The sequence below is a fragment of the Nyctibius grandis genome, chromosome 3, assembly GCF_013368605.1.
Source record: "Nyctibius grandis isolate bNycGra1 chromosome 3, bNycGra1.pri, whole genome shotgun sequence".
NCBI lineage: Eukaryota > Metazoa > Chordata > Aves > Nyctibiiformes > Nyctibiidae > Nyctibius > Nyctibius grandis.
Genome location: NC_090660.1, coordinates 101942349 through 101962326, shown reverse-complemented (window position 1 = coordinate 101962326; position 19978 = coordinate 101942349). Strand labels below are relative to the sequence as shown.

At 41.9% G+C, this 19978-nt stretch overlaps 2 protein-coding genes across 2 annotated transcripts in view; one reads left to right on the top strand and one right to left on the bottom strand.

The window, feature by feature from the left end:
* Positions 1-10311, top strand: part of LOC137661610 (ATPase family AAA domain-containing protein 2-like) — a 61799-nt gene extending 51488 nt beyond the window's left edge. Inside the window, exons 32-37 of the mRNA XM_068397216.1 lie at positions 2040-2111; positions 3435-3570; positions 4739-4885; positions 5588-5712; positions 8657-8785; positions 10255-10311. Of these exons, the coding sequence (XP_068253317.1) occupies positions 2040-2111; positions 3435-3570; positions 4739-4885; positions 5588-5712; positions 8657-8785; positions 10255-10296 (651 nt within the window). The 3' untranslated portion in view covers positions 10297-10311. The remainder of the gene's footprint in view (positions 1-2039; positions 2112-3434; positions 3571-4738; positions 4886-5587; positions 5713-8656; positions 8786-10254) is intronic.
* An 8418-nt stretch (positions 10312-18729) lies between these two features.
* The window catches only part of LOC137660726 (neural-cadherin-like), a 63407-nt gene continuing 62158 nt past the window's right edge, over positions 18730-19978 (bottom strand). The window contains exon 33 of the mRNA XM_068395705.1: positions 18730-19595. Within this exon, the coding sequence (XP_068251806.1) occupies positions 19194-19595 (402 nt within the window). The 3' untranslated portion in view covers positions 18730-19193. The remainder of the gene's footprint in view (positions 19596-19978) is intronic.

The window sequence follows — 19978 nt, the reverse complement described above, 5'->3', positions numbered from 1 at the left end:
TGATTTAAGAGCTGTTACTTAACCCAGCCAAACAAACAGCAGACATGCTGGGGATTGACAGGGTTTCTTAGGGGAGGTATGATACAAGTTTGTAAGAAAATGGGCTTTGACAGACCAGCTTATTATTTGCTGGAATATGGAGAGCATTTAAAAAAAAAAAAAAAGTGTATAGGAAAAAGACTTTTAACATCTGTGTGCCTTATTCGTCACTTCATTTTTAAACTTGTTTTCTTCTTATTGTTCTAGAAATGCGTATGACCAGCCAACATCTTGCAGGCCACGGTTCTTACTAGTTGGAGAGCCAGGATATGGGCAAGCTTCTCATTTGGCACCTGCAGTAATACATGCCCTGGAAAAGTTTCCAGTTTATGCACTAGACACATCGGTTTTGTTCACTAGTGTCACATCGCCGGCAGAAATGTGTGCACAGGTATCCTCTTTCTCTTTAATCTCATAGGATTCATGAACTGTATAGAAACTAGTAAAGTAAGCAAAATGAATTGTTAACGGAGGTGGCCCGGTTTGAATGTGCCGATAGGTTTACTTCTGCTTGAAAATCCACTTTTCTTCTAATTAAACAGTGAGGATGTTGCTAGCAGCTCAGAAAGCTGGGAGGTGCTGCTATTAAGCCCCTCTTTATGGCAAGAAATCCTGCCCATCTCAGTGGGATCATTGCTTCTTAAGACTCTGTGCTCCCCGTAGATGGCTCTGCATCAGCCTGACTGCGTGTCGTGCGCTTTTTGTAGCCTTCTTTTTTATTATATTTGTAAGGCAATCAAGGTTTTGGAAAAAGCAGTGTTTCTTTTTTTTTTTTTTACATATACATGTGCAGCTTCTACTGCTGCAGTATATGCAGTAATAGCATTAAAGTTCATGGAACGCTTACATTTGTACACTGGTATGCTTTTATTAACTAGGAAAATTAAACATAAGCAGATTTAGTGCTGTTTTCGTTTTTACTTTTAGGCATGAAATCCATTGCGTTGTTTGGCATCACTGTATTAAAATATTTTGACCTTTAGTAGCAGCCTTTGAGAGCTGTACAAGTAAGGACAGACCCATTACGTGACTGGGTACTCGTTTGTCACTTAAGAGGAACAAATCCTTTTTTGTGACGTGATGGTGGCATCTGCGGTCATGTAACTGCCATGTCTAGTCACTGCCTGGACATACCACGTGTGCTCCCCATCTTGTGATGGGAACTCCCAGAATACTGATAATCTGAAAGGGTGCACGGAGAAATTTGTCGTGTGAAAGGACTGTTGCCACTTCCTTCATGCGGTAGATGCGCGTCCTCTTCTGTGACTGAGGAACCATCTGTAGGCAATGGCTTGTGGTCTTCCAAAGCACATCATCTGGTCTGGTTGATCCTTTGGTAATAAGGAGGGGCTGTGAGTAATTTAGCTGTTCAGGCAGGCTGAAGACTGGTCACCTCTTCTAAAATGTACTTGAAATTATCAATTGTAACCCGGCTTCTTTCACAGTGTCAGCCCTCATCTTTTCACACAGGTCTTTGTTTGTTCAGACTGTGCTCGACTGACTTGGATATGTGCCCGCTCTGAATTGAAAATGGTGTAGTCGCAGTCGTGTATCGTTTTACCGAGACTAATACACCTTGCTGAAGGGCGAGTCTTGTTTTTTCAGGCACACCACCACACCAGCCGAGTTGTGAGGCTCTTTAGGAGTTCTCTTACACCTAAGCAGTTTTGAAGTCAGGCAGAGGTTCAGATCTGTTTCTGTCTGCATAGCAATGTCTGTACTTGAGCCAAAGAGAAAATTTTACGTTATTGTTAAGGTGGTGTTCTTTGTTTTGATGTTTGGGCTTCATATACTCCTCTGTCATAAGACAGTTTGAGTGATACGTAGTTATTTATTAGCCTACTCTACATGGTTTAGTTTTCTTATCCAAGCTTTCATTTTGCCAGTTGATGCGAGAAGCTCGAAGAACAGCACCAAGTATAATTTATATCCCAAATATCCATTTGTGGTGCGAGGCTGTGGGACCTACAGTGAAAGCTACTTTTATAACGCTACTGCAGAGCATGCCAGCATTTGCTCCGGTTTTGCTGCTTGCAACATCTGATGTGTGTCATGCAGATCTCCCAGAAGAGGTATTTCTGTTGATACTTTCCTTATTTTTTTGTTCCATTTCTTGTTAATGTATAAACCCTGTAAGCATTGGAGTACTGTGCACTCTTAGGCAAATTCACCCTGTTATTACCCAGGCACCGCAAGCAGGTCTCTTAAAAATTTGCTTAGACAAAACGGTGCTGAAAACATTTGTCTGAAGTCTTTTCTGAGTAAAGAGACGGACTTTGACCCAACTTTTTCCCCCTTCTCACACACTCATGCTTATTAGACAGATGCATAAATTTACTTCAGACAGTAATTCCAGTGACTTGAAGATGGTTAGTTATGTACATGGTCAACAATATATGGTGCTTGAAATGTAAATGGGAAAAAGATATTTTTACTGAAAAGTGAAAGACATTTTTACGGGAAAAGTATGGTGGTCACACTGTTAATGATGGAATGTAATTTCAACTTTAAAATCTTTAATAAAAATTTCAATTCCTTTCTTCATATGGGTGAAAGCTTTACAAATTAGAAACCTAAGTTCCAACTTTTGTTTACGTAACTTGGAAATCAATTTTTTAGTTGTATTCCTTAACAGAATTCAGTAAGAACACATGCTTAGCTTTCTAGACATCTGAGAGTGTGCCTTAAAGGAAGGTGTTCAAAATGTGAATATGCTGCTCTGATTATTTTGTCTCAGCTGGGGGGAGGTGGACTTACCTAGATGTGTTTATCATCAAAGGCTTTGAAAGGGCTTAACTTTCTACAGAAGTTTTTATACTGTTAATAAATTACTTCTAAAATAAGTATTGAATTTCCTTCCACACCTTTTGGTAGCAGAGATTGAAAAATGGAGTAAAACTTGGAAGTATGCCAGACACCTCATTTAAATTAATTGGGGGAAAAAAAACCACACACACAAAAAAGAAAACAAAACTAAAAAAAACCCACACAAAACCCAAAAAAAACCAAACCCCACACCTTACCAAAAAGCCTGCACTTGTCTCCTGAACCCTGCCTGTTCCCTCTATAGCTGCCATCCAGATTCTAAGTGAAGGAGAGCGAGGCAGGTAAATACGAAATAAGCAGTCTTGAAGGTGGTGAATGTCACGACTTTATCAGTGTATCATATGGTCCCTTCATTGAGCTTTAATTCTAGAGGTGTTCCTAGAGAAGATACTTTAATTTGCCATGCTAACCTATGAAAGTCTAGCCTTTTAAGGCCAAGAAGATAACTTTTCACAGTTGTTCTTATGTAGAAGATTATTCAGTTTAATTTAGAAAGGTACTCATCTTTTTTTTGGAATAGAATATGAATTTGCGTGGCCTTATATCTGAAATATCTTCTCATGCTTTAGGTAAAAGCATTGTTTAATAATGATCGCGAAAAAGTTTTCGAAGTCCCGTTGCCTAATAAGAAAGAAAGAAGAACATTTTTTGAGGACTTAATTGTAAATCAAGCGGCTAAACTTCCTGCATCAGAAAACAGCCCAGGTGAGGATATTCTATATAGAAAACTTTGCTGACTGTAAGTTAATAGCTATACAGTATCTGGTGGTAACTTTCTATCAATAATTTTTCATATGCTTGTATTTGAGTACCATGAATTGACTCAAAGTTTCTGACGAAATTAAGCTTGGCGGCCATTGGAAGTACTGCCTGTAGCACCGCCGCCTAAGACACTGGCCTTGATGACCCAGCTGACATTTAATGGCTCCTCAATTGCTACCTCGTGAAGTCAAAAATGTTGTACGTGTCAGTTTCTGAATACTCAGACTAGTTTTTAGTTATATGAAACAGTATTTTCCCTTCCCTGCACTGATAATAGCTAAAATCTATTGCCACCTCTTACTGTGATTTCCAATTGAAGGGGGAAAGGGGAAAAAAATAGGGGAGCAATAATGATAGATGAGTAGAGGAAAGATCATTATTTCCTCACTTTTCCTGTGAAAAGGACATAAAAGAACAAGGGGACTTGGGTTTCTTTCAGTTAAAGCGCATGAGACGGTGTGAAGTTCCCTGGTCTCACTGGCATGCCTGGGAATTCTGCCATTGACTTCACCCATATGCTTTGTGCAGTACTCTGTGAATACAAAGAATGGTGGGTTTTTCTGGAAGGCAAAAATGCAAAGTGTGTTTTAACCACCATTAAATGAATCAGAAAGCAGATGAGGTGTAAGCCTTTATGGACAATTTTTTCTTCAGCAGATATTCCCTTAAAATTGTCTCTTTTAACTCTGCCCAACATGTGTTTAGCTTTTGAAGTTTACAGCTTTATAAAAGATTTGAAGAAGGGCTCGTCTCCAAACGCTTTTCTGTTGTTCATCTGTATTAGTTCACATAATAAGACAGTAAGCAACTTCACCCAATAACCTTGCTTTGCAGTAATACTTCCTGTCTAAAGTAAGAATTTTCTGCTCAAAGAATCTTGAAGCTGATGGTTTTGTGAATGAAATTCTGTAGCTGGCTTTTAAAATCTAATAGCAACTTGACCTCATTAACTTGCAACTCTTTCGCTAGGCATATGTAGGGAGACAGACAATGATACTTGAGCTCCTTTGATCGTTTTCCTTGCGAGTCCAGTAAGATGAGGATGCTGCGTTTTGAAGGAAAAACTGTTTCGGTGATGTTTTGGATTGCTTTTTCTGCTATCTCTTTATAGATATGGCAAAAAGAAAACGCAAAAAGAACAAAGGGTCTTCAGGTATCCCGTCGAAGAGGGGGCATTTTCAGTTCAATAAAGAGAATGAAGTTCCAGAAGACCAAAATGAAGCAGAGAGGGATGAAGAGTCCCCAGAAAAACAAAATGGTAAGTGAAAGGTCAAACAGGTCATGTAGCTCCTATTTCTTCCTGAGAAGGATGACACTATTCATTAGGTTTTAGCCTTCTTTCATTCCATTCTGTTATTTCTGTGGTAGCTCTCTGAAATCAGCACGCAGTGTTTCTGGCATAATGATGCTGCCCCTCTAGTTATGCTAGCCAAACTCATGTTTTTCTACAGCTGCTGGTTTTTTGATTCTGAATTTTGTTTTTCAAGTGGTACCTAATTGAAAAGCACTCGTTGACTTTCTCTTATTGTATGAGCATCTTCCCAGTAACGAGCAGCGTTAAGTTAAAAAGCTGTACTCCAAGCAGTGTGCACCCAGAGTCACACGTGGAATAGAAGACTTATGTCCTACGTTTGCAGTGTAAGATGTGTTTCCTAACCTAAATTACTTTGGAGTTTTACCGTGCAGTGCTGTAATGGCAACGTGACTATGTTTTTTTTTCCTGTGTTTACCCTGCCTTTTTCTCCAGTGCTTTTTTTTTTGTGTCCGAATTTCTCATTTTTATGGAGCGGTGACTTTTGCCAGAAAGAAAGTAAAAGTCAAGCATTTCTCAGTGAAAAAATGGTAACAGTTCAGTCTCTGTCATTGCAGAGAGACACACTATTCCAGTACAGGATACTTCACTGATACTGTGTTCCAGATAAACAGAAATCCTGACTTAAGAAATTTTGTGTCTTTCCAGATTTGGGGGTACACTGTGTGACTCGTGCAAGACGTTCTCGGCTGGAAGAGCAACGGGTGACAGGCGTCGAAAAAGCAACGGAAATTCTCACACAGCCAGTGATTGTGGATTACTGTGAGCTCCAAGTAAGTCTAATTTCAATTTTGTTCATACTGAAGTAGGATATTTTCTTGCTTACATGTACAGTTGTAAATAAAGTCAGCTGTTAACCAATGCCAATTAAAACAATTTACAGGAAGGATATGTCGCTTGTGAAATAATTCAACCTGTAACGGACTATGACTGCTGTGTTTCCGCACCTGGTGTAGACGGCTGTTCTTGCTTTTGGTGAACTGAATTTTAGGCGACTTGGTTCTCTTCCTCATTTCTAATTTAAAAGGGCCTGTTGAATTTTAAAATAGCCCGCTGCCAACCTGCTAGTACTGTTGGTTATTAATGTCTTAAGAGTTTCCCTGATGGATTTGGGGTTTTTGTTTTGGGTTTTTTTGCACGTTTTCAATTATTAGGAACCCGAAAAGGACCTTTATTTCTAGCAGTGATGCGTTTAAACCTTAAGTTAGCAGGTTCACATCAAGCTCATCATGGAAAAAATATTAATACCTACTTTTCTGAATCCCTTTCAAAATCCAGTGTTAAAATGCAGCATTCACACAGTTACAGTGTTGTAAGGGTTTTCCAGTCCCTCGTAGGAGGCAAGTTGCTGTCCTAGGCGAGAGTTGGGGAAAGGGTTAAAACTGGGCCTAGCTGCAGGGTGTAAAAGAGGTTCCTTTGCATGAATTGGAGAGGTTGGAACAAGGACCTGATCTTCAGGGGATATTGCAGTGAGGAAAAGTAGGAAAATTGCTGGGTTGGAGTCCTGGACGTAGGCCAGTGCAGAGGAGGGCTGCTTTTTACCTGCCGTGATGAGAGAGGGAGTATTACATGGATGTTTCCCCTGTGTGGGGAGAATGTGAGCAGATAGGAATCCCCTTTGGTGAGGCGGCTTGTCGACACAGTTTTTGTCCCATTTTTAAGCTGTGACCTAATTTGTAGAGGTGAAACTGACTTTTTAAAGCTGGCTTCCTAAGGAAGCAGGTTTCAGGGGGTTTTGTTGTTCATGTCTGCCTGTGTACGGAGAGAAGCCCCACAGGGTTTTCCTAGAGTCAGGGTGCTAACAGCGTGTGTTCGGAAGTTATTGCCCACTGGAAACGGTATGGTAGAGCCCTTATATGTGTTTCAGCTTGTATATGTTTCAGCTATGAGGAGAGCTACAGTCATGAAATGTGTCTTCTAGAAAACTTGTTTCGTTAACATGGGTGCCGTTGGAACTAGCTGCTCATACCAGAGCGCCTCTTTGGAACTCAAGTGCGGTGAATCAATCGCTCTCGTGAGACCCCACGTGGAGTACTGCGTTCAGCTCTGGGGCCCCCAACAGAAGAAGGACATGGAGCTGTTGGAACGAGTCCAGAGGAGGGCCACAAAGATGATGAGAGGGCTGGAGCACCTGTCCTATGAAGACAGGCTGAGAGAGTTGGGGCTCTTCAGCCTGGAGAAGAGAAGGCTCTGAGGAGACCTCATAGCAGCCTTCCAGTACCTGAAGGGGGCCTCCAGGAAAGCGGGAGAGGGCCTTTTTACAAGGGCACGTAGCGATAGGACAAAGGGTAATGGTTTTAAACTGAAAGAGGGTAGATTTAGATTAGATATTAGGAAGAAATTCTTTCCTGTGAGGGTAGTGAAACACTGGAAGAGGTTGCCCGGAGAAGTTGTGGCTGCCCCCTCCCTGGCAGTGTTCAAGGCCAGATTGGATGAGGCTGTGAGCAACCTGGTCTAGCGGAAAGGTGTCCCTGCCTGTGGCAGGGGGGTTGGAACTGGATGATCTTTAGGGTCCCTTCCCACCCAAACCATTCTATGATTCTATGAATAAGCTAGGTGAACCTCCCAAATGTAGCTGCTTTGTTTTGTTTGGGTTTTTTTTTGTTCGTTCATTTGCTTGGTAATAGGCCTAGAACTTTGTGAAGATGTAGAGGAGCATGCAGTCATCTACGTGGCAGAGGTTAGAAATAGTTTCACACGGGATGTTGACCATACACCTCTGTCACATCCTACCTTTTCTGTTTTCAGCAGCTGAAAGCACTCTGCATCGGTTTTGTGTGTCTTATCTGCACGTTGTACAGAATGAAGTTGAGGGGAATGCTCAAATTTTGTGCTCGCTGACCCGAGGGAGGCAGAGTTTGATGACGGGCAGTTGGGAGGCAGTCCTATTTTTGTTTGGTATGGCTGCTCTCTTAAGCTACATCTTCACAGCCTCACCCGACACACAGTTCCTAAACAGCCGCAGCAGTGGAAGAAGGTGCTGCCACTAGCTTGGTACTGCTGCTTTCCCAGAGATGATCACATTTCCATCTCTGGTAACAGAAGCAACAGTGTGAGAGGTTGGTAACCTGCTACAGGCCGAGTCACCCTGCTGGTTGATCCGCTCTGCAGTTTAAAGGCAGGAGCTAACTGATCTAACTTTGCTTCCTGATCTGCTTCAGACACTGCTTCAGCAGTGTGTTCTGCCAGCAGAGCTGCAGGCATGGTACGCGTTCAGCTAATGGGTAAAGGTGAGCACCTAAGGATGCTTCCGTTACCAGCTGGCACAGCTGTATCGAGAAAATCTGTAGCCTGCCTTCCAAAGGCCTATTTTACAGTGCCCTGCATTGCAGCAACGCTTTCTCTAATGAAATGCAACAGTGGGTTTGCTGTAGCAGCTACTCTATGGCAAAATGGATCGTGTCATTCCCTGCTGTTCTGGAAGCAGCTGATTTGCAGTTTTGATCGTTGCTGTAATAGATCGATCAGCAATAAAGTATTGTCTGAAATGTAAGCCTTCCTTTTCTCTGAAGTACGAAAAATTACCTCATTTTCTCCAGTTAAATCTTGTGAGCTATTTAATCTGGTCTCTAAAGTGTCACTCATTTTATTTAACAAGGTAAGACAGCAGGATGGCACTTGTGGTGTTATTGTTTAGCTTCTGAAAACATAAAGAGCCTATGCAAAGGACCTGGCATTACTCTAAACTTGCCGTTTCCTTTTTTTTTTTTCCTTCAGCAACTGTTGCATTTTGTCACTGTGATAACTGAGAACTTCAATGTATTCGATTTGGAAGAACTACATACTCTTCTCAGCCAGTGCATTTACCAACATCGGGAGGATTACAACAAAACCGAATTAGTGAAGGTAATTTTTTTTGTAGCACTTTCTATCACTGTCATGCACATGTGTGTTATGCATGCGTATGTGTGCACTCTGGACATCACGCTTATTTAGCATGACTCTTTACTGCTTAGTTGCAAGGCTTTCTCATTTCAGCCTGGAAAACGTTTGTCCCTATTGCAAAACCATTGTTGTATTGGGCATAATTGTTGGCAGTTGCAGCAGGAAAAGGCTTGCACTTGAAGACAATGGGTGCACCCACACAGCCCTCTCAAAGCAGTTAACCGCAGTCTGTCAATAGTCCTTCTCCAGAACCTTTTTAAGGGTGGGGGGCTATGAAAGGAGGGCGCTTTTCTCAGCCTGTCGCTTCCTCTTTCTCCCCTTACAGGCAGTCAGACGTGGCAATACTTCGTATAGTAGTCATTCCATTCTTGAAAAGAAATGAAGTACGAAACATAACAAGAGGTTGAGACTTTTCTCTAGTCTCGCCATAATCTCTTCTTAACTAGCATGGCTCGAGCATCTGTAGTTTGACGTAAGGGGAGATTTCTGCCTGTGCCAGTTTAATGCTCATGAGTCAAATTCTCCGATCTCTTTGTGTAAGGGAGGATTTCTGAGTTGTTGGAACTCAGCAGAAATTTTCCAGAGGCACCCATGGTCCCAGTCAGGTATTCCCGGTATGGAGTCGATTTAGATAGGCTGCATATTCAGTCTTCAGATTCACCATCTGTGAATCCAGTTGTCTTTGAGATGCTTGTGCCCAAGAATAGATACAATTCTTTATGCCTCTCAGTCTGCCTTAAAAAAGAGGAAGCCTCTTCTCTTCATCCCTGGTCGTCTGGATCTCTTCTTCCGCATCTGATGGAGAGTTAGAATGGACGCTCCGTTCTGATTGTGCGACAGTGAGGATTATTTGGAATCGGGGAGGCCATTCCTGAAAAATGCTCCCTTCTCTCATCCAGTATAATGCTGTGGTTTAGCATGAGAAGGGTTTATTTCTGTTCTCTCAGGGCTTGTGAACTTGTGTGACTTAACTTTTAATGCTTAAATTAAAAGGGCCTTGATTTCTTTGGTTTCTACTTCTACGTTTAGCTTTAACAAAAAAAAATCCCCTATTCAGAGGGCCTGTGCAAGTCAGTCAGGAGCAGGCTCTACTGTACTAAGAGACAGACTTTAACAAGTAATTATTCAGAGTGCGGGAAATAACATTTCCAGCTTTTAGTTGTGGCTGTTGCCACTGTTGATACAGATCCGCAGTCTCTTGATACAGATCCATACAGTTTCTCTAGACTGCTCTCTCTTTTGGCTGCCTAAGGATGCGTTTGAAGCTAGTGGGTATAGAAAGACATTGTGATGGTGGTAGCACATGTATTTGCTAAATATTACTAATAATTGTATGTATGTACAGATTCTTTCTTCTTTTATGAAGAAAGAAACAGGGTTCTTAAGCTTTTATTCATGCTGAATGATAGTTTGTCTTTTTTTCTTACTAGGAAATGAGGAAAGAAATTGCAGCCTTCGGTCATGCACAGTGATAGTTGATTTCAGCATCCTTCTTCCCTGTAATGTTTCCTTTTCATTGAGTGCTGTTATAAAGAGAATGAAGATTGCTTCTATGTACCTACTCATACATGTATTAAACAAATAAAATTTGTCTTAAAATTCCTTAAGAAAGCTCAAAGTCCTTTTATTTTATATTTTCGTCCTTTATATGTATTTTTATGTGACACACTGCTGTGATTGCCCTTGGAACACTGCAGATCTGAACACCTCCCAGATGATTTCGGTACCTCTCTTTCAAAGAAAACGATTGAAAACTTGATAAACTCCTATCACTGGCATATTTTTGCCTGTCATAAAATACTAACTTGAAACAAAGCAAGACCTACTCCTGTAACTTTCGAAGGTGAAGTTTAGTCTTGCTTGTCATAATGACAACCTTCTTGATACTGGGGAATAGCATTTTAATATAAACTGTTAGTTGCAGGTCAAGTGGCTTGTAGTTGAATTAAATTGTAAATAGTTTTCTAATTCCCTGTAGAGAATTGTATCTGTTTATTACATAAAAGTGAATATCTTGTTGGTGATGAATATATTTAAGTAAAAGCAAAGGAATACCCTGTTTTGAAGAGGTATGCCTCTTCAAACCAGCAGAGAAAATTTCTCTCAGTTAATTTGATGAGAGTTATTTTTTGAAAACTTGATAAGAAGATAGGCAAAGTTTAATTTTACGAGAATAAAATTTTATATCCCTTGCAATAAAATACGTGGCACGATCCATTGCTGTTATGTCACCTGTCCTGGTTTGGCCTAAACCAGGCTGATTTTCCTTTCAGTGATTTTTACTTTCAGCTAAGTCTCCTCTAAGTAACTGCACTTTCTGAAACTAACTGCATGTTTTTGCAGACAGTGTCTGCTTCCAGGACTGATAACGCTCGAAGTTTGTAGTTATCACTGAGGCACCGGTAGAGATGTTGTGCAGAAAGGCTCTTGCTGTACTTGTTCTTGAGAGAAACCAAGGTCACTGCTGAATTCCTCACTGCTTATGAGTGAAGAGCCGAAGGGGGGTCGCAGCTGCAGGGGGGAGCGGACAGGGCAGGTGACCCAAAATTGACCAACGAGGGTATTCCATCCCATACACGTCATTCTCAGTATAAAGCGGGGGGATCACGAGGGTCTCGCTCTCTTTCTGCTATGGCCGGTGTCCAAGGAGGACTCCGTCTGTTTTTCTGCTGCCCCCGATCCCGATCTGTGCGTTCCTGAATCCAGCTCTCGACCGTTGCTAGGCCCAGCCTGGGCCTTCCCGGAGCCTGCCCTGCAGTGCCGGTGGTGACGTGGCTGACTTCAGGGGAGCTCAATCTTGGTTTTGTATATATATTTGTATATATTTGATTATTTCTATTATTGTTATTATACTCTTTTTCATTATTATAGTTTATTAAAACTGTTTTAATTTTCCAACCCAGAAGTCTCTCTCCCTTTTCCCTTTCCCTTTCCCTCTGAGGGGAGCGGGGGGGGATAATAGAGAGCATCTGCCATAGGTTTAATAGCCGGCCCAGCTTTAAACCGTGACACTGTGTCATAAGACAGTTTGAGTGATACGTAGTTATTTATTAGCCTATTCTACGTGGTTTAGTCTTCTTATCCAAGCTTTCATTTTGCCAGTTGATGCGAGAAGCTCGAAAAACAGCACCAAGTATAATTTATATCCCACATATCCATTTGTGGTGCGAGGCTGTTGGACCTACAGTGAAAGCTACTTTTATAACACTACTGCAGAGCATGCCAGCATTTGCTCTGGTTTTGCTGCTTGCAACATCTGATGTGTGTCATGCAGATCTCCCAGAAGAGGTATTTCTGTTGATACTTTTCTTACTTTTTTGTTCCATTTCTTGTTAATGTATAAATCCTGTAAGCGTTGGAGTACTGTGCACTCTTAGGCAAATTCACCCTGTTATTACCCAGGCACCGTAAGCAGGTCTCTTAAAAACTTGCTTAGACAAAACGGTGCTGAAAGCATTTGTCTAAAGTCTTTTCTGAGTAAAGAGACGGACTTTGACCCAACTTTTTCCCCCTTCTCACACACTCATGCTTATTAGACAGATGCATAAATTTACTTCAGACAGTAATTCCAGTGACTTGAAGATGGTTAGTTATGTACGTGGTCAACAATATATGGTGCTTGAAATGTAAATGGGAAAAAGATATTTTTACTGAAAAGTGAAAGACATTTTTACGGGAAAAGTATGGTGGTCACACTGTTAATGATGGAATGTAATTTCAACTTTAAAATCTTTAATAAAAATTTCAATTCCTTTCTTCATATGGGTGAAAGCTTTACAAATTAGAAACCTAAGTTCCAACTTTTGTTTACGTAACTTGGAAATCAATTTTTTAGTTGTATTCCTTAACAGAATTCAGTAAGAACACATGCTTAGCTTTCTAGACATCTGAGAGTGTGCCTTAAAGGAAGGTGTTCAAAATGTGAATATGCTGCTCTGATTATTTTGTCTCAGCTGGGGGGAGGTGGACTTACCTAGATGTGTTTATCATCAAAGGCTTTGAAAGGTCTTAACTTTCTACAGAAGTTTTTATACTGTTAATAAATTACTTCTAAAATAAGTATTGAATTTCCTTCCACACCTTTTGGTAGCAGAGATTGAAAAATGGAGTAAAACTTGGAAGTATGCCAGACACCTCATTTAAATTAATATAAAAAAAAGCAACCAGACAACCAAACAAAAAAACCCAACAAAAACCCAACAAACAAACTCCACACCTTACCAAAAAGCCTGCACTTGTCTCCTGAACCCTGCCTGTTCCCTCTATAGCTGCCATCCAGATTCTAAGTGAAGGAGAGCGAGGCAGGTAAATACGAAGTAAGCAGTCTTGGAGGTGGTGAATGTCACGACTTTATCAGTGTATCATATGGTCCCTTCATTGAGCTTTAATTCTAGAGGTGTTCCTAGTGAAGATATTTTAATTTGCCGTGCTAACCTATGAAAGTCTAGCCCTTTAAGACAACTTTTCACAGTTGTTCTTATCTAGAAGATTATTCAGTTTAATTTAGAAAGGTACTCATCTTTTTTCACAGAATCACAGAATCACAGAATGTTAGGGATTGGAAGGGACCTCGAAAGATCATCTAGTCCAATCCCCCTGCTGGAGAAGGATTACCTAGATCATATCACACAGGAACGCGTCCAGGCGGGTTTTGAATGTCTCCAGAGAAGGAGACTCCACAACCTCTCTGGGCAGCCTGTTCCAGTGTTCGGTTACCCTCACCGTAAAGAAGTTTTTCCTCATATTTATGTGGAACCTCCTGTGTTCCAGCTTGCACCCATTGCCCCTTGTCCTGTCAAGGGATGTCACTGAGAAGAGCCTGTCTCCATCCTCATGACACTTGCCCTTTACATATTTATAAACATTAATGAGGTCACCCCTCAGTCTCCTCTTCTCCAAGCTAAAGAGACCCAGCTCCCTCAGCCTCTCCTCAGAAGGGAGATGTTCCACTCCCTTAATCATCTTCGTGGCTCTGCGCTGGACTCTCTCTAGCAGTTCCCTGTCCTTCTTGAACTGAGGGGCCCAGAACTGGACACAATATTCCAGATGCGGCCTCACCAGGGCAGAGTAGAGGGGGAGGAGAACCTCTCTTGACCTGCTAACCACACCCCTTCTAATACACCCCAGGATGCCATTGGCCTTCTTGGCCACAAGGGCACATTGCTGGCTCATGGTCATCCTGCTGTCCACTAGGACCCCCAGGTCCCTTTCCCCTACACTGCTCTCCAACAGGTCTGTCCCCAGCTTATACTGGTACATGGGGTTGTTCTTGCCCAGATGCAGGACTCTACACTTGCCCTTGTTATATTTCATTAAATTTCTCCCCGCCCAACTCTCCAGCCTGTCTAGGTCTCTCTGAACGGCTGCGCAGCCTTCCATTGTGTCAGCCACTCCTCCCAGTTTTGTGTCATCAGCGAACTTGCTGACAGCGCACTCTATTCCCTCATCCAAGTCATTAATGAATATATTGAATAGTACTGGTCCCAGTACCAACCCTTGAGGGACTCCGCCAGACACAGGCCTCCAACTGGACTCTGTCCCATTGACCACCACTCTCTGGCTTCTTTCCTTCAGCCAGTTCACAATCCACCTCACTACCCGATCATCCAGACCACACTTCCCCAGTTTAGCTGCGAGGATGCTGTGGGAGACCGTGTCAAACGCTTTACTGAAATCGAGATAGACCACATCCACAGCTTTACCATCATCTATCCGCCGGGTTACGTCCTCATAAAAGGCTATCAAGTTGGTTAAGCATGACTTCCCCTTGGTGAAGCCATGCTGAGTGCCCCTAATGATCCCCCTATCCTTGATGTGCCTAGAGACAGCACCAAGGACAAGTTGTTCCATTACCGTTCCGAGGATGGAGGTGAAGCTGACTGGTCTATAGTTCCCCGGGTCCTCCTTCTTGCCCTTTTTGAAGACTGGAGTGACATTCGCTTTCCTCCAGTCCTCAGGCACCTCTCCTGTTGCCCACGATTTAGCAAAGATGATGGAGAGTGGCCTAGCAATGACTTCCGCCAGCTCCCTCAGCACCCGCGGGTGCATCCCAGCAGGGCCCATGGATTTATGGATGTCCAGATTGCTTAATTGGTCCCTGACCCAGCCCTCATCAACTAAGACAGACTCTTCCTCTATCCTGACTTCTTCTGGGGCTTCAGGGGTCTGGGGCTCTTCAGGACAGCCTCCAGCAGTATAGACAGAGGCAAAGAAGGCATTCAATAACTCCGCCTTCTTTTTATCCTCTGTCTCCAGGGCCCCCACTTCATTCACCAGTGGGCCTACATTGCCTCTAGTGTTGGTTTTACCTGCAGTGTATTTGAAGAAGCCCTTTCTGTTGTCCTTGACCTCTCTTGCAAGGTTTAATTCCAAGGAGGCCTTAGCTTTCCTAGTTGCCTCCCTACATCCTCTGACAACAGACTTCTATTCCTCCCAAGTGGCCAGCCCCTCCTTCCATGATCTGTACACCCTCTTCTTCCACTTGAGTTTGCCTAGCAGTTCCCTGTTTAACCATGCAGGTCTCCTGGTACCCTTCCTTGATTTTCTACCTGCTGGGATGCTCTGATCTTGAGCTCGGAAGAAGCAGTCCTTGAATGCTAACCAACTATCTTGGGCCCCCTTACCTTCTAGTACCCTGTCCCATGGGATTTCCCCTAGCAATTGCTTGAAGAGGCCAAAGTTGGCCCTCCTGAAGTCCAGGGTTGTGATTTTGCTAGCTCTTCTGTTCCTGCCACATGAGATCCTGAACTCCACCATCTCATGGTCACTACAACCAAGGCTGCCCTCAACCTTCACCGCTTCAACCAGACCCTCCTTGTTAGCAAGAACAAGATCCAGCAACGCTCCTCTCCTAGTTGGCTCATCCACCATTTGCATCAGAAAGTTATCATCAATGCACTGGAGGAACCTCCTCGACTGAGGATGGCTGGCTGAATAGGCCTCCCAGCAAATATCAGGGTAGTTGAAATCCCCCACAACAACCAGGCCCTGTAATTGCGAGACTGTTCTCAGCTGCCTTTTTTTTTTGGAATAGAATATGAATTTGCGTGGCCTTATATCTGAAATATCTTCTCATGCTTTAGGTAAAAGCATTGTTTAATAATGATCGCGAAAAAGTTTTCGAAGTCCCGTTGCCTAATATGGAAGAAAGAAGAACATTTTTTGAGGACTTAATTGTAAATCAAGCGGCTAAACTTCCTGCATCAGAAAACAGCCCAGGTGAGGATATTCTACATAGAAAACTTTGCTGACTGTAAGTTAATAGCTATACAGTATCTGGTGGTAACTTTCTATCAATAATTTTTCATATGCTTGTATTTGAGTACCATAAATTGACTCAAAGTTTCTGACGAAATTAAGCTTGGCAGCCATTGGAAGTACTGCCTGTAGCACCGCCGCCTAAGACACTGGCCTTGATGACCCAGCTGACATTTAATGGCTCCTCAATTGCTACCTCGTGAAGTCAAAAATGTTGTACGTGTCAGTTTCTGAATACTCAGACTAGTTTTTAGTTATATGAAACAGTATTTTTCCCTTCCCTGCACTGATAATAGCTAAAATCTATTGCCACCTCTTATTGTGATTTCCAATTGAAGGGAGAAAGGGGAAAAAAACAGGGGAGCAATGAGTAGAGGAAAGATCATTATTTCCTCACTTTTCCTGTGAAAAGGACATAAAAGAACAAGGGGACTTGGGTTTCTTTCAGTTAAAGCGCATGAGAGGGTGTGAAGTTCCCTGGTCTCACTGGCATGCCTGGGAATTCTGCCATTGACTTCACCCATATGCTTTGTGCAGTACTCTGTGAATACAAAGAATGGTGGGTTTTTCTGGAAGGCAAAAATGCAAAGTGTGTTTTAACCACCATTAAATGAATCAGAAAGCAGATGAGGTGTAAGCCTTTATGGACAATTTTTTCTTCAGCAGATATTCCCTTAAAATTGTCTCTTTTAACTCTGCCCAACATGTGTTTAGCTTTTGAAGTTTACAGCTTTATAAAAGATTTGAAGAAGGGCTCATCTCCAAACGCTTTTCTGTTGTTCATCTGTATTAGTTCACATAATAAGACAGTAAGCAACTTCACCCAATAACCTTGCTTTGCAGTAATACTTCCTGTCTAAAGTAAGAATTTTCTGCTCAAAGAATCTTGAAGCTGATGGTTTTGTGAATGAAATTCTGTAGCTGGCTTTTAAAATCTAATAGCAACTTGACCTCATTAACTTGCAACTCTTTCGCTAGGCATATGTAGGGAGACAGACAATGATACTTGAGCTCCTTTGATCGTTTTCCTTGCGAGTCCAGTAAGATGAGGATGCTGCGTTTTGAAGGAAAAACTGTTTCGGTGATGTTTTGGATTGCTTTTTCTGCTATCTCTTTATAGATATGGTAAAAAGAAAACGCAAAAAGAACAAAGGGTCTTCAGGTATCCCGTCGAAGAGGGGGAATTTTCAGTTCAATAAAGAGAATGAAGTTCCAGAAGACCAAAATGAAGTAGAGAGTGATGAAGAGTCCCCAGAAAAACAAAATGGTAAGTGAAAGGTCAAACAGGTCATGTAGCTCCTATTTCTTCCTGAGAAGGATGACACTATTCATTAGGTTTTAGCCTTCTTTCATTCCATTCTGTTATTTCTGTGGTAGCTCTCTGAAATCAGCACGCAGTGTTTCTGGCATAATGATGCTGCCCCTCTAGTTATGCTAGCCAAACTCATGTTTTTCTACAGCTGCTGGTTTTTTGATTCTGAATTTTGTTTTTCAAGTGGTACCTAATTGAAAAGCACTCGTTGACTTTCTCTTATTGTATGAGCATCTTCCCAGTAACAAGCAGCGTTAAGTTAAAAAGCTGTACTCCAAGCAGTGTGCACCCAGAGTCACACGTGGAATAGAAGACTTATGTCCTAACGTTTGCAGTGTAAGATGTGTTTCCTAACCTAAATTACTTTGGAGTTTTACCGTGCCGTGCTGTAATGGCAACGTGACTATGTTTTTTTTCCTGTGTTTACCCTGCCTTTTTCTCTAGTGCTTTTTTTTTGTGTCCGAATTTCTAATTTTTATGGAGCGGTGACTTTTGCCAGAAAGAAAGTAAAAGTCAAGCATTTCTCAGTGAAAAAATGGTAACAGTTCAGTCTCTGTCATTGCAGAGAGACACACTATTCCAGTACAGGATACTTCACTGATACTGTGTTCCAGATAAACAGAAATCCTGACTTAAGAAATTTTGTGTGTTTCTAGATTTGGGGGTACACTGTGCGACTCGTGCAAGACGTCACACATCACCCCAGGCATTGGGAGCTGCCCCTGTTTCAGAGAGGTAAGAAAGAGAGGGGAAGAACAAAGTGGTTTACTCATGGTCAGAGGTGAGTGTTAAAGACAATACTAGATTTCAGAAGCTCCTGACTCCCTTTCCATGCTCAAACCACAGTCCTTTTTTGCGGGGATGGCAGTAGGAGGAGGGAAAGGGGAACAGGGTAGGTTTCCCATGCTTTCTGTTCTGAGGAACCCAGTTTTTACAACTGTCCTGATTGAAAGAGTTTGGCTCCAACTTTTGCCTGTATTCCCTTCTAGCTTTTCTTCACACCTGCTATCAGCTCTTCTGTTTTCCAGCTGCAAACTTTGAAGAAGAGTTCCAAGTGGAAAGCAAAGTTTTCAGCTTTCTGAATATAAACTTTGTCCAAGTCTGACAACTGCTTTTAAGAGTGTGAACTGTCTCGTCAGCAACGTGCTATTCACAGCTAGGATATTTCCACTGTTTCTCCCTCTTTACAGGTAATTAGAAAAAGAGTCAGACAGAAAAAGTCTCACACGTTGAGCAACACAGGTTGGGCAGCCTGTAATAGTGAGAAAGATGGTGTGTGTGATGTCGAGGGAAATTACAGGTTAGAAGGATAAGACAAAAGCTGAGAAGAAAACCAGAAATTTCAAATGTTTTATATTTAACATTTGTAATAATTATTTCACAGTCTAAAATGAATGCAATTAAAAAAAGTCCTACCCATTGCTACCCACCTGGTAGGAATCATATTAATACTAGGGAGAAAATAATTCAAGTTCTTGCATCCAGGACAATTCTAGTAAGTCACTGTGATCTACACAAATAAAAATGGATATTATGATGCTATTCTATACAAATCCTACATTCCAAAGTTTTCAAGAAAAGTAATGCTTTAAAATTCTTTGCTCTTCTACCATTAAATAACTGTACAGGGCATATAAAAAGACTGGGTTATCAGTTCTGGGAAAAGTGAGTATATCATACTACTGTAACTAAAAACTTGCATCAAGTTAAGTTACTTGATGTACCTTATATATAAAAAAGGGCATTTAAAAAAGTAGTGTCCATATGTCATGGCAATGTTTCAAGTTCCTTTAACTCCAGTTACAAATGTTCATTTGAGACCTCATAGAGTTCTTTAAGCTTGTCCAACTTTGACCCCCACTCTTGCAGGCAATCGTAATTTAGATCTTCATCACCAGAAATGGAGTCTAAGGAACTAAGGCTCCCTGCTAGAGAGCATTGCCCTTCTAAGCAGTAAAAATGAACAGTGTCAGCTGGAAGACTCTGTAGATCGTTGTCTGCATCCCAGATGATTTGAGAAACATATTCCTTGAAGTCTGGGATGCTGGTAACAGCTGATGTTGATTGCTTCTGATGTGCATGTTTTGGGAGTGAGTCTCTTTCTGAGCCAGTGGGTGTCCTGGAGCGTGGAGCAGCTGACCTCAAGGAGAAGTGGGGAATGGTATGGAGAGGTTTCTTCAGCTCATCTATATCATAAGCATTCTGGAAAAAAAAGAATGCAAATGTCAGAAATAACACAAAAGGAAACAGGTTCCAAAAAGTGTTTTAAAACTCAGTGCAACACAAAACTGGATTCTGTGAGTTTTCTACAAACTGAAGAAAAGAGAGGGCCTAGTTCAGAGGGCCGAGTTCAGATCACACCAAATCCCTTTGAGTGATGGCAGTCTTCAGCTAAAGCAAGAATACTGTGTCCAAAGCAGCCCCCTCAAAGGTGGCCACAGATGACCAGCATCGTGAAAGGTACAGATTGGGTTGAAGTAGAAGCCTCCCACTCAAGAGTACTTCAGGGAAAAAAAAAAAAAAAAAAAAAGCCAATTGGATAAGGACAATAAGTTGAATAAAAGGTCTGGGGAAGGAAGGTGAGG